Source organism: Cibotium barometz, chromosome 45 (assembly GCF_041138505.1).
Source record: "Cibotium barometz isolate CiBa-2024 chromosome 45, ASM4113850v1, whole genome shotgun sequence".
In the NCBI taxonomy this organism is placed as follows: domain Eukaryota; kingdom Viridiplantae; phylum Streptophyta; class Polypodiopsida; order Cyatheales; family Cibotiaceae; genus Cibotium; species Cibotium barometz.
Genome location: NC_141090.1, coordinates 946,403 through 958,391, shown reverse-complemented (window position 1 = coordinate 958,391; position 11,989 = coordinate 946,403). Strand labels below are relative to the sequence as shown.

General features: G+C 38.7%; 1 protein-coding gene across 1 annotated transcript; it reads right to left on the bottom strand.

Moving 5' to 3' along the window:
• Positions 1 to 5,084: 5,084 nt before the first annotated feature.
• Positions 5,085 to 11,062, bottom strand: EMB2775 (ATPase family associated with various cellular activities (AAA)). The gene is made up of 11 exons (XM_086782909.1): positions 10,872 to 11,062; positions 10,681 to 10,791; positions 10,559 to 10,591; positions 9,894 to 10,062; positions 6,922 to 7,103; positions 6,685 to 6,821; positions 6,044 to 6,142; positions 5,854 to 5,923; positions 5,608 to 5,682; positions 5,462 to 5,507; positions 5,085 to 5,362 (listed from the first exon to the last, which is right to left on the bottom strand). Exons 1-11 carry the CDS (start codon positions 10,953 to 10,955, stop codon positions 5,304 to 5,306), a joined length of 1,065 nt encoding a protein of 354 aa, XP_086639035.1. The 5' UTR covers positions 10,956 to 11,062; the 3' UTR covers positions 5,085 to 5,303.
• Between the last annotated feature and the right edge of the window lie 927 nt (positions 11,063 to 11,989).

Genomic DNA, 11,989 nt, shown 5'->3' with positions numbered 1-11,989 from the left:
AATTATAGGTTATTTTTGTATAATTGTATATGATAAAAATTTAGATCATATTAATTATTTTAGACAAATTAAATATAAACACATGGCAAGTGCAATCCTCCAATCTCTGATGGATGCATGTCGCCTTATCTCCACAAGTGCAATCCTCCTATCTCTGATGGACACATGTCACCTTATTTACTAAACTAGTTTTATGGTCATACAATTGAAAGAATATGTGGGATATTTGGATCAATACATTGGACAACTTTGTTTATACATGTATTTTTCCATTTGTAGCATTTCTAACCATATTTAGATATAAAAAGACATTCATACACTTGATTTGCTACATTGTACAATTCACTTTATATGTCGTACAACTTATTTTATATGAAGAAAAAATAAGCCAAATATCAATGGATAGATTAATCTATATGCATACCATTCAAAGCGTACATCAAAAAATACCATTCCACGTGTGGGTAGAAAAACAACTTCGATTGTTATTATAAAAAGAAAAAATGAATCTCAAAAACTAAAACTTCTAATTTTTTTAAAAAATAGATATTGGAGTATCCAAAGATCCAAAATTATATTTGAGTTTTGAGAAAAGTCAGTTTAATTTTAAACTAATATAATTAATGCACTCAAAAATAACATCCATGTGGATCAGGGTGAATCCAAGATCTTCTTGACAACCTCAATGATGTGACAGGCCTAAGATGACAAGAATGTTTAGAACTTCGAGCAGTGAGGAATCTATAGATCATATTAACAAAAAGGATAGCGTGTAGCAAGGATATGAAGTCACAAAGGGGACTGTAAATCTAGTCATGCCACCTTTATAAATAGTAATCTCTAATAGTTTGTTAGGTAGAAAAATAAATTTACTTGTATCATATAGAGGAGACTATCTAGAAGCATGTCCAAAAAGGACAACCTAAGTACTTAAAGGATGCTACTTCAAGAGACAAGAGACATTGAAGTTGACACATAACCAATAGCAAAGATCTTAGGGAAAAGAGTCACCTTTAACCTTAAATTGAGCTAAAATTACAATCCCACCATAGAAGAAGTTCCATTAGCAATAGAGGGATACACCAAATAAGAGCTTCAAGGATGTTAAGGATGCACATTCATGAGATATAGATGGAGTTGAAAGAAAGAGATAGACATTATCTTAGCTAAAATAAATCTAGAAGTGGTCAAACTAGTGCATGGGAAAGTGCTTGTCCATAAGGCAACCAATATCATCTTTTTTAGAAGCCTATGTGATTGTCATAAGGCAACCAATCGTTAACCGAGCTATAAACTTATATATGGGAAATACCATCTCTCTTAGCCTATGGTTTTACGGCCATAAGACAAAAAAATCCAAGAAGAGGGAAGAGACTTGAGACTAAATTTAGAGAAAAAGCCGACCTGAGTTGGATGGGGGACTAGTTAAAGATTTTGTGGTAAACACTAAACCAAGCGGGGTGAAACATCAACCCTACCATTTATGGAGATTGCATCTCTTGATGTGGAAAGAGCTACAAAGCTCATAGAAACAAGAGGTTGAATGACCTAACTAGAGTAAGAGAAACTCTTAGAGTGGCAACAATAGGAATAATAGCATACCACAACTTCCCATGGAGCCATAGGGGTTGGACAAACTCCAATGATTCTACTTATGTACCAATAGCCCCATGCTATAAAATGTTGTGGTGGGTGGATACATGCCACCAGCCTCTTACTACCAATGCCTCCATTTGGATCCCTAATATGTTGAGATTGACACAAGAAATAGGAGGGGGGTGGCAATGAAGTTCGAAGCGGTATAAGAGATCGTAGGAAAAGCCAAATTAAGCCAATTTAAGTGGCTAACTTGATGCACAAGTTTTATGGGGACATTGATACACTTGATAGCATTTAGAGATCCTTGTAAAAATTTGCAACACATTTGGTGAGCTAGATGACTTAACTTGCGTCAAGGTATTTAGTCTTACATTGAATGGGAGAGTAGTTAAGTGGTTCAGATCACTGAATATTAAGAAAAGAGTGGACTTCAAAACCTTAAAAGCTACATTCATAGTTGGATTTACTTGAAGTAGATCAAAGCGATTAGATTTACTTAAAGTAGAGCAAAGAGGAGTATAGCCACACATCTAAACAATATCAGACAAAAAATGAAGTTTAAAGTGTGCATGAATTCATTAGATGACAAGAAACATTTAAACTTGAGGTGTGAAGACTGAGAATGACCAATTATTGCCACAATTTATTATGGGACTATACAGCACAAGGCTACATGACCATGTTTTTGCTAGTAGATTACAAATGTTTGATGCTTATTATTGTCTAGCCATTAGAATAGGTGATAACATGATAGATAAATCTAACAAAGATATAGCAAATACTCCCTCATTTGTCTCCCAAGATACCTAAGCCTCTAATCCAACTACCAAGGACCCACCAGCAAATCCAATATCAATTAACGAGCTTAGTTTAGTATTTCTAGAAAGATTAGGACCTATTTAAGAAGCGTGTGATACTACATGATATACTCATTTACATCCTTGCAAAGATCAAAATTACACAAGGAATCAATGGAGGCAGCTCTAGATTGTCCACCTTATGTGCGATGGGATAACCATGATACCAATCAATATTGTTATCCTAGAGTAAGATAAGAACAAGAATCGAGATCAGAGCTTAATGTTCAAGAGCAGCAATTGTGTCCAATATCCACAGCACCTTAACCTTACTGAAGCAGCCAAGATCTTCCAATGAGCTCTTTTTGAAAAGATCTCCCATGATGATGATGTTGGTGAACTAAAATGGATCAAGTGAATCCTAGGATATTCGAACATTGTGAAGACCTCAAAGGTTTTCGGGATCCACATGAGAAATTTCTACTCAGCCAAATCTCGCCTATCCATTGAAGAGGAGGATGGATTGTTTCCACTATCAACAACATGCTCAAGGTAAAACCACCCTTACACAGGTTTTTGGGATCCATTGGAGGAATTTCTACTCAGCCAAATCTCGCCTATCCATCTCTAACCTAAAGTTTCCAATTATCTTTCGCTTTCAATGCAAAAAAAACCCCCAAAAAAAAAACAAAAACAAAAAAACCAAAAAAAAACTCCTCTTTTTTAACATAAGCACTGCAAAAGAATCAACAAAAAAAAAAAAACTACTCTTTTTTAACATACACCATGCTCAATAAAGCCTTGGTCAAGTCTAACACATCAAGTGTGCTAAGCTAGCTAGCAAACTAAAAGAGGAAAGAAAATAAGTTGTTCCCTAGCAATGAGCCATGCTCCAAAGTGCAACTCTCATTTTTTCCCTCTACTCTCACCATTTGCTTTATCAGTGTGTCACACATCGCCATTACTCCATCACATAGGATGGTTCATTCTCACACACAAGCAAGATTACAAGAGGCACAATGCACAAAAAGATACATTCTCTCAACCATGTTTATGGGTTTCAAGTCTAGTCTAGTCCATTCTCGTCCTTCCTTCTCCACATAAGTCATGCTTTCTTAAGCTTATTCCTTCTCTAAGATGCTACCCATACAAGAACTCAATGGCATATTCATCTACTCTTGGCATCAACGAGCTTCCTCACAAACTAAATCTTCACTTCTTATCCTCATTTTTATCCAAGCCTCACTTCACTCTAACATGAGATTTCAACAAGAAAGAAGCACATCTATTCAAGATATGTCTATGGAAGCTACCCACACTCTCAAAATTTCAAATCTCAACTTCTTCTTGCAAAATCAACATGTAAAGACTCAAAAAGAACCTAAGACACTTAGAAGAACTCAAATACAAGCTAAGACACTCACAAGCACTATGAATCTAACAATTCCAAGAAAGCAACTCACAAAGAAGAGAACATGAAGCAACTACGAGAGGGAAAAAGAGAAAAAGAGTTTACAAAGTTAAAGTTCATTAAAGCAGTATAGAGAAATCGACTTATATACACGTCCACAAGTGAATTTATGGGCATTTCACACTTGTTCTTTCCCACAACTCACTTATAGCTTTAGTCTATTAGCTAACTATTTATTCAATACATAAGTGATGGCCTAGGCACATCACTCGTCATAACCTGGTCTTCTTGTTTTACAATTACTTACTAGAATGAATATCCAAGCCTATGGTTGGGTTCACCTCCATTGGCATTAAGAACTTCGTCTTTGGTTCTCCCACCAAAGCTTACATACTATGTATGATTCTCAACAAATTATATTAGGAGGATTGCTATTTTCACATATTTCAATTCATTGGATTTTAGACCATTTTTCACAACTTTTTCGTGAGTTTCTTTTCACAATACGAAAGCCCTTCTTCTTAAACATGTTTAAGAAATGAGGTTAAAAAACCCTAACATTTAAAAGGCTTTAAACTACAAAGGTTAGGTTGCACATACCTATTTGCAAAAGAGTGTCTTGTCACTGTGTAGGCCTTTTTTCATATACAATGATACTTACATAAACACTTAAAAGAAATTTTAGCTAATTTTCTTATTTGAAAAATATTAAACAAATTTGGCAACTAATGCCTTTCGAATAGATTGACATGCAAATCATTTATTACTTGACAATATCAGCTATCTAATGATATATTTCAAATAGCATAAATAAATGCTTGGTACTGGAAAAGAAAGGAGAATATGAATATTGCTAAGGCTTTATAAATTGCATGAAATAGGGACACAAAGTTCGTGGAAAAAGAAAATTAATTAACTAGTCCTCTTTTCAACATGTGACTTTGCCAGCAAACAATGTCAAAGTTTTGATTTTCCCAGCCAAATTTTTGACTGAGTGAGTGCAGGCTGGCTCAGTTAATCGGGTCCGTGGCAACCCCACCATATTACATTGACTCCACTAGACACACATCATCATTACATTTTCAAGAGAACTCTCTATAACCATCTACCACTTTTAATACCGATGTTTAAAAATGTGTGCATATGCATGAACAGCAAGCATCTGCTTTCATTGTAATCATTCATCAAACTAAATGGCTAATGTAACTAAAGAACAAAACTCTCAATATGTCGTTAAGCTGATAGTAGCCACATTGTAACCAGAGACACAAGTTTGCTTCCATAATTAACCCAACTGTACATTAGACTTTGTGGCAACTTTGAATATGCAGCAAATTGCAAGCACAGTTTTTTTGGCATGGATGATATAGTTGGTACAATGATGAAGGTGTTTTACACATCATTTCAGCAAAAAACCCTTTCTGTCACCCTATAACTGAATTCCCTATCTTCTTTCATTTGATATGATGGCAATCTCGTTCATTGCTAGCATCTGCTCAACCGAATGTTGCAATCAAAAATCTTTTGTATATGCTCATGAACTTGGCCACAAATGCTGCAGACATCCACAAAAAGTTGAGAGTCAGCAATAATCACGCCCATTATCTACCCACTTGCTGCCACGATGTACAACTAAAGAAGTGTTCATACATACCTTCCAGATGAAAGATGGCCTTCTGTCCAAGCTGCATGCGATGTTCCTAAACAGACCAAGAGAAACCAATATTTCAAAGATTAATTGAACAGCTCCTCATTTAACAAGCTAATAGAAATTGTTCTGAAGGGAAGTTAAAACCCCACATAGTAAGCCGCCCAATGACACACTTCATGTTTCAGCTCAGAATCAAGCTTCTTCATCAGCTCTAATAACAATCTCTGAAAAAAGGCAATGATTTATGATCAGTCTCTCTCATTATGATTTACAAGCTTTTAAGGTACACCACCACCCTTCAAACGACCCCTCAACTCTAAAGCTTAATCTACTGCTTAGCAGAAGGCCTAAAATCATAACTATCTCTTAGAAGTGTACGCCACACAAGTGTATACCTTCAGAATAATCTCAGGGGGGATGCAATTGACAAGTAACTCATATAACTTTCCTCGTACTAAGAACAGTCTGCAAACCAAACCACGTCCACAATCAAGAAAAACACAACGGTGGAAACGATCATGCAATCGTTGGCAAAAATATACAGTAGGCCATAAGTGCAAGCTTACAAGCAGAGAAAAAAAGGACCTTTTTGGACTTTGCTCGTTCACAATGTCGGATGCAATTTCCACAACATATTGCTCCCAATCAGTTGTTTGGACAGGTTGATTTTCTGTGAAGGGATACCTGAAAAAAAGTTCACCTATTAGCACGTGCATGTGCATGCACGTGTGAGAACTTTCATGATACTTGTGGCACCTGCTTCCAAAAGAACTTTTTTTTGGGGGGGGGGGTGCGTGCATGCACACGCGTGCGTGTTTTTGCGCGCGCGCGCGCGCGCGCGCGTGTGTGTGTGTGTGTGTGTGTGTGTGTGTGTGTGTGTGTGTGTGTGTGTTACCCTTCATGATACTACTAGTGGCAACTGCTTTAAAAAGCTGTGTGAACCAAATATTAGATCATCAGAAATAAATAAACACCATGCCAATGGGTGTGTAGCCTAGCGGTGTAAGTTTGTGACCGGGAAGGAGAGGTTTCGGGTTCAAATCCCCACAGGCTCCCCGCAAGCTCCTGGGCCATTTGTGGTCATAACTGTACTGCCCTCGGTCAACAGACCAAGCCGCCTTTGGGCCAGAACTCAAGCTGCTACTACAGAAGGATCTAATCAATGGAAGGATCTACTCAATGGTTAAATGAATAAACACCATAGACCTTGGCAACAGAAAACTTACTGGTGTACTTTACATGCCTCAAGAGAAAGGATTGCCCGCCGTAGGTTTCTGTCAGCATTAAGTGCAATGCGGGCAGCAAATGGTATGGGGAGCTGTAACCCTTCCTTTTTGGCAACATGCTGAAGCACTTTCACAATCTACAAGCCAAACAATAACAGTGTAACATTTAACAAGTGTTTGGGATGAGATTCAAGAGTATATCCCTTATAAGACAAGGTTCAAGGACCCAACACTCACCTCCTCCTTGGAGGGTGCACTTATCCGAACATTCAAACATCGTGAGCGAACCGCCTCAATAACTTTCGATGCACTATTACAGCACAGAATTAACCTGCACGCTGAGCTATATTTTTCCATGGTACGACGCAGGGAATGTTGAGCCTCTTTTGAGAGTCTGTCCACTTCATTCAGCACAAGTACTGCCACAAACACAATCAAAAGGTCAGCAAAAAATGCACTTCTCATTCGAAAGTCAATTCAGAGTCTTGTCAAGTTTTACCTGCATTCATTACTTTTTTTGAGAATTGGTTTGTTTTATTTTTGGTAGATGCCAAGAAGAATTGCACATTGAGTGACTATTCTACGCTATTTAGATAGCTCGTATAGCCTATCTACAAAGCTCATGGTTTTTATAGTTAAAATTTCTCAAATAATGCTTATAGTCAAGGAATCGATCTTAAGAATAAAGCCTAAGATTATCAATTTTAAGTGGTCAAGTTGGAAATTATTGCAATTTCCCAATGAAAGCAATGGAAGTTAACTTGGTTCGTGAAGAGCTCAATAACATTCTTTGTGAACATTAGAAGGATTCATGTTATAAAGTGTACTCTACCATGTATATATTTTTTATGATAGGTGTCATAACCCAAGATGAAGTGTAGCCCTAAACTGGTGTTAACCACTCCATAGGTTAACATGGTTTTGCCCACCCGACCTATGTAAGCGCTTTGCCATCTTATCAATGATTCCACCAATCGGTGTGGAATGTTTGGTTGAACACAATGCTAATCAATACACTTAAATAAATTGATATTTTATGGACAACAAGGACAATACAAGATGTAATTTGCTGAATTGACAAGAGACGCACAATGAGCCGGAACGGCTGGCTCCTCCCTCAAACAGTGTATATTAATCTTGGGAGAATCAAGTACATAGAGTCATAAGCATTTCTAACCACATTTTCATACCAATGCATATCAATACAATATTACAAACAATATGGTTCTCATTGAAGATCTGCAACTCACACTACCCTCTCAAGTACCCATGTTCCCTACCATCTACTCTCTATTGATCCACCCACACTTGGTAGAAACAATCTACAAGAGAGTACGTAAGACAAGAGAACACTACACAGGTATGTTAACATGGAGTCTTGCTCCTCCCTCCTGCTACTTGCTTCCATAATTGAGCATTAAAGCTTACCGATTACAAGTAAAGTAGATGCCAATAGAAGTCTTCGCGATCGAAGCGTCTACAGTGTTGAAATCTTCAATTTGTCGCGATCTTTCGCGACAAAAGTCTTCAAGTGGATGCATAAAACCTTAGGAAAGCTTTCCCTATGGTTCAACTTGAGGAAGGAAGACTAAAATTAGGGTTTTTATCCAAAAGATCACAAATTACAATAAAGAAAAGGACTGTTTTGCTGAATTTGAACCATTGAAAGAGAGAAAAGAAGAGAGATGATGAGATGTCCACTCTCGATGTCAAGCAAAGAGGAAATGCTAGTTGGGATCCAAGCTAGGACTGACACTTGGTTGGTTGCTCTCTTTGAACGAAGAGGATAAGATCTAGACGGTGGACATTGAGCTTTGTCCACCTCGGGACATTAGTGTGTGCGAACACAAGACTGGTCATAATAGAGTTTTATTCGCCAAAACTTAATAAAGTGTGTACACACTCACATATAAATTAACGCTAGTTTCTAAGACTAGGTATTGACCAATACTTACCGTCTATCACACGCCACATAACCATGTTGGCAAACAAATTCACATGCACAGTTCATGGATAGACATCCCCTTACCCGAAACTATTGATCAAGCAAGCATGAAAACAACCTGCAAATTCAATTTGAAGGCAAGCACATAAAGATGCTATGCAATGCAACATTAGTGTGAGCAATCCCCATTCATGAGACTACATCAAAATAGACCGTGTTTCAGACAAGTATACGAGATACCAGACCCAATGGAACACCAATCCTCTAGACATTTTCGGACATGTACACATAGGCACAACTCCCAACAGAAAGCCAAATCCACAATAACACATGACTAGCATCAATCCCCTACATATGCAATTGCCATGGACGTCAGTCTAATGTATATACATAATGAGAAAGCACGGATGGACCAATTGGGTGAAATCCACTTCATTGATCTTCTTGACCACTCGAAAAAGCTCATAGTACCTCGTTGCAAGTTTAGGATATGCACCCTCTTTGCTAGGCCTCTCTCCAAGTCTTGCTTTCTTGAATTTCAACAATATCCAATTAGTTAAGTAATAATTTAACAATTGTCTTATAGTAAATTTCACATGTTAAAGCTAAACTTATCATATGGCAATGTTTGATGAAATCTGTGTTAGAAGTCATCTCCTGTCTTAATCAATCACCAGGGCCTCTGTTGTGGGTGTGCCCGCCCTGTATAGGTGTTTTATCATTTTTCCTCACTCCCCATATTTTTTTCCCATTTTTCCCCATTTTTTCATGGTGTGGATGGATGCCACATGTTGGCAAGAGCCCATGGTGCTGGCCGACTACACCTCATGTGCTCTTGGTGGCTGGCCGACTGCCTATGATGCAATCATGGAGGCTTTTATGCTGGCCGACCTGTTCTTATACAGTCGTGGAGATATTCCGCTGACCGACTGGTTTATGCAGTCGTGGAGAGCCATCAAGCACTGGCCGACTGCATCCATGGGGCATATAAATAGGCCCCATGCTCCTCACCATTCATACATTCAGTTTTGTACGGGATCTTGTGTATAGAGAAGAGTTTACACGCCTATCTCTCAGTGTCTCTTGTGCTGTCTATTTTCTGCACTCTACTTGCTCTTGTGGACCCAAGTTTGGTTATCATTTCTGCTGCATATTTTGACAATCTTTACGCTCACTTCAAATTCTCAACTACAAAAAACATTTACATCCACATAAACAAAAAACCATAAAAATACCCACTTCAAAAAGCATTCAAATTCCTCACCTTTAAAGGATTTGTTCCCAGCAACATCAAGTGGCCTACTCTTGGCCATTTCCTTAATAATCTCCTGCACAACATATCTATCTTGAAACCCAGCATCGCTAGGATTCAGCTCCACATGGTAGTTACTTGAGATTGTGGTCAATTCCACCTCGATTTTACGTGTACCTGCCTGTAAAATGCAAGTTCCTGAAATCAGCTTGCTTCCAAGAAACAAGTCAAAACCAGCAGCATCCATGTCACCAGCTTCAAGGCACTGCTGCCTACGAGCCATTCCAGTTTGGCTTATGTCATAAATCTGCTTAGATAGATGCTGCCCTGCAGCTCTATGACAAGAGGCATGCCGATGTATCGCTTCCTGATGCTCCGCTAGAAACTCTTTCACACAAGATAAAGAGTGAGTGTCTATGGCCTATGGACAAAGGATGCCGTTTGCAATGCGAGGCTAAATTTTAAGGATGCCTTTTTTTGGATCTACAGGGCATGACAATCATATGTCCTGCTAAACTGTAGTCATTGCACTTATCAAAAGTAAAACTTCAAGCCTCCTGAGCTGTAGCCGAGCTGTAGCCTCATGCCGTGATGGGATCTACCTTGATGGCATCTAATTTCACTAAAAAGAAGTGCATCCAAAAGGATGTTAGCCAGATACAACAGAAGGCACGCACCTCTATTTTCCAAGGTTTATTCTCCACCTTGACCTGGATAAGCAAAACGAGGTGAAAATACCTGTTAGGAAGGGCTGTCAACGTCAAAATGGCCGTACAAGAAGTGCCACGTGAAGCCGTACCTTCTCTGCTCCAGCACCGTACATCTCTCGAAGCAAGGCCATGATGAGGGTCTTCTTGCCCGCCCCTGAGGGTCCGTAGAAGAGGAGGTGGGGGCAGTCACCCTGAGCCACCTGCACAAGAACTTGGCGCTTAGAACTGGCAGCCAACCTGTTGAATTTGAAGAGGACGGGGAGGGGATGCTGATTCCTACCAGACGCTTGAGGCGCTGCGCCTCGTCGACGTGCACCATCATCTTGTCCAGCGTACGAGGCCGGTACTTGTCCACCCAAAGCATGGCGCCGTGCCGTGCCGCGCCCTGCCCTGCCGTGCCGTGCCGTGCCCTAGAGCTCAATGGGCCGGGAGAACAATGGCGGGAAGAAGCTCGCACAAGTTTTTGCTCTGTCTATAGCGGTAGGTTTTAGAGTCTCATTTTTATTCCTCATATTATAAATACTATTACTATTATATTCTATTAGCATTATTATAAATACTATTACTATTATATTATATTAGTATTATTAACTCTTCTTGTAATGCCTTACTTTATACTTTTATTTAGTTCCATTATATCATCATTTCATGTTGCTGTAGTTTGTATATTTTTCTGTATTATTGGCCTTTTACCTATCATAACGTTGAATATGGTGTATTTAAGCACTATTTCCCGTGCTTGTTATTATATTATATTATCAAATAATCTAGTATAAATACTATTTATTACTATTCTAACAAGTGAAGAGTTACATAGATTCGCCTTCCCTGTTTGGGTGTGTAATATATTTCAAATGTTAATATTTTATGGAATTTATTACTTCAAAAACAAAAAGTAGGTACATACGCGAGCCATTCATCTATAAGATCTTTAAAAACATAGTTGATTGTGACAATGAAAACTGCTTGCCAAAAGAGTAGACATCTAAGACATTGTCAAGAAAACTTGGCTTAGTAGGCCCATAACACTAATAGATGCACATAACTCATGACTCGTGGTGTTATATTCGATAGGGCCACCAGTTTGGCACCCCAGTCACACTGAGGTTGATCATGTGTTGTGTGGTGTCTGGAGTGCCTCAGCAATTGCGTCTTCATCCTCCTCTTTGATTTCCATTCCTTTGACTAGGTGATTGTTGATTGATGCAAGCAAGGGCCCAAAAGATGTGATGCCTCCTTGCTGACTTCATTCTACAATTCTACACCATGCCTGAAAAGATGCAACCAAGGGCCTAAAAGATGTGATGCCCCCTTGCTGACTTCATTCATGTTATCGTGGGCTTCTCCTATAGCCACTCAAATGTTTAATAGCTAGCCCGCATCCCACTTGCTGCCATC

Excerpts from the sequence above, each read along its gene's own strand:
- EMB2775 (XM_086782909.1), bottom strand. The coding sequence starts at position 10,955 with ATGCTTTGGGTGGACAAGTACCGGCCTCGTACGCTGGACAAGATGATG. Across the intron at positions 5,508-5,607 it reads GTCATTGGGCGGCTTACTAT|GAACATCGCATGCAGCTTGG; the intron begins GTGGGGTTTTAA and ends TGGTCTGTTTAG. Across the intron at positions 5,363-5,461 it reads GGCCATCTTTCATCTGGAAG|CATTTGTGGCCAAGTTCATG; the intron begins GTATGTATGAAC and ends GGATGTCTGCAG.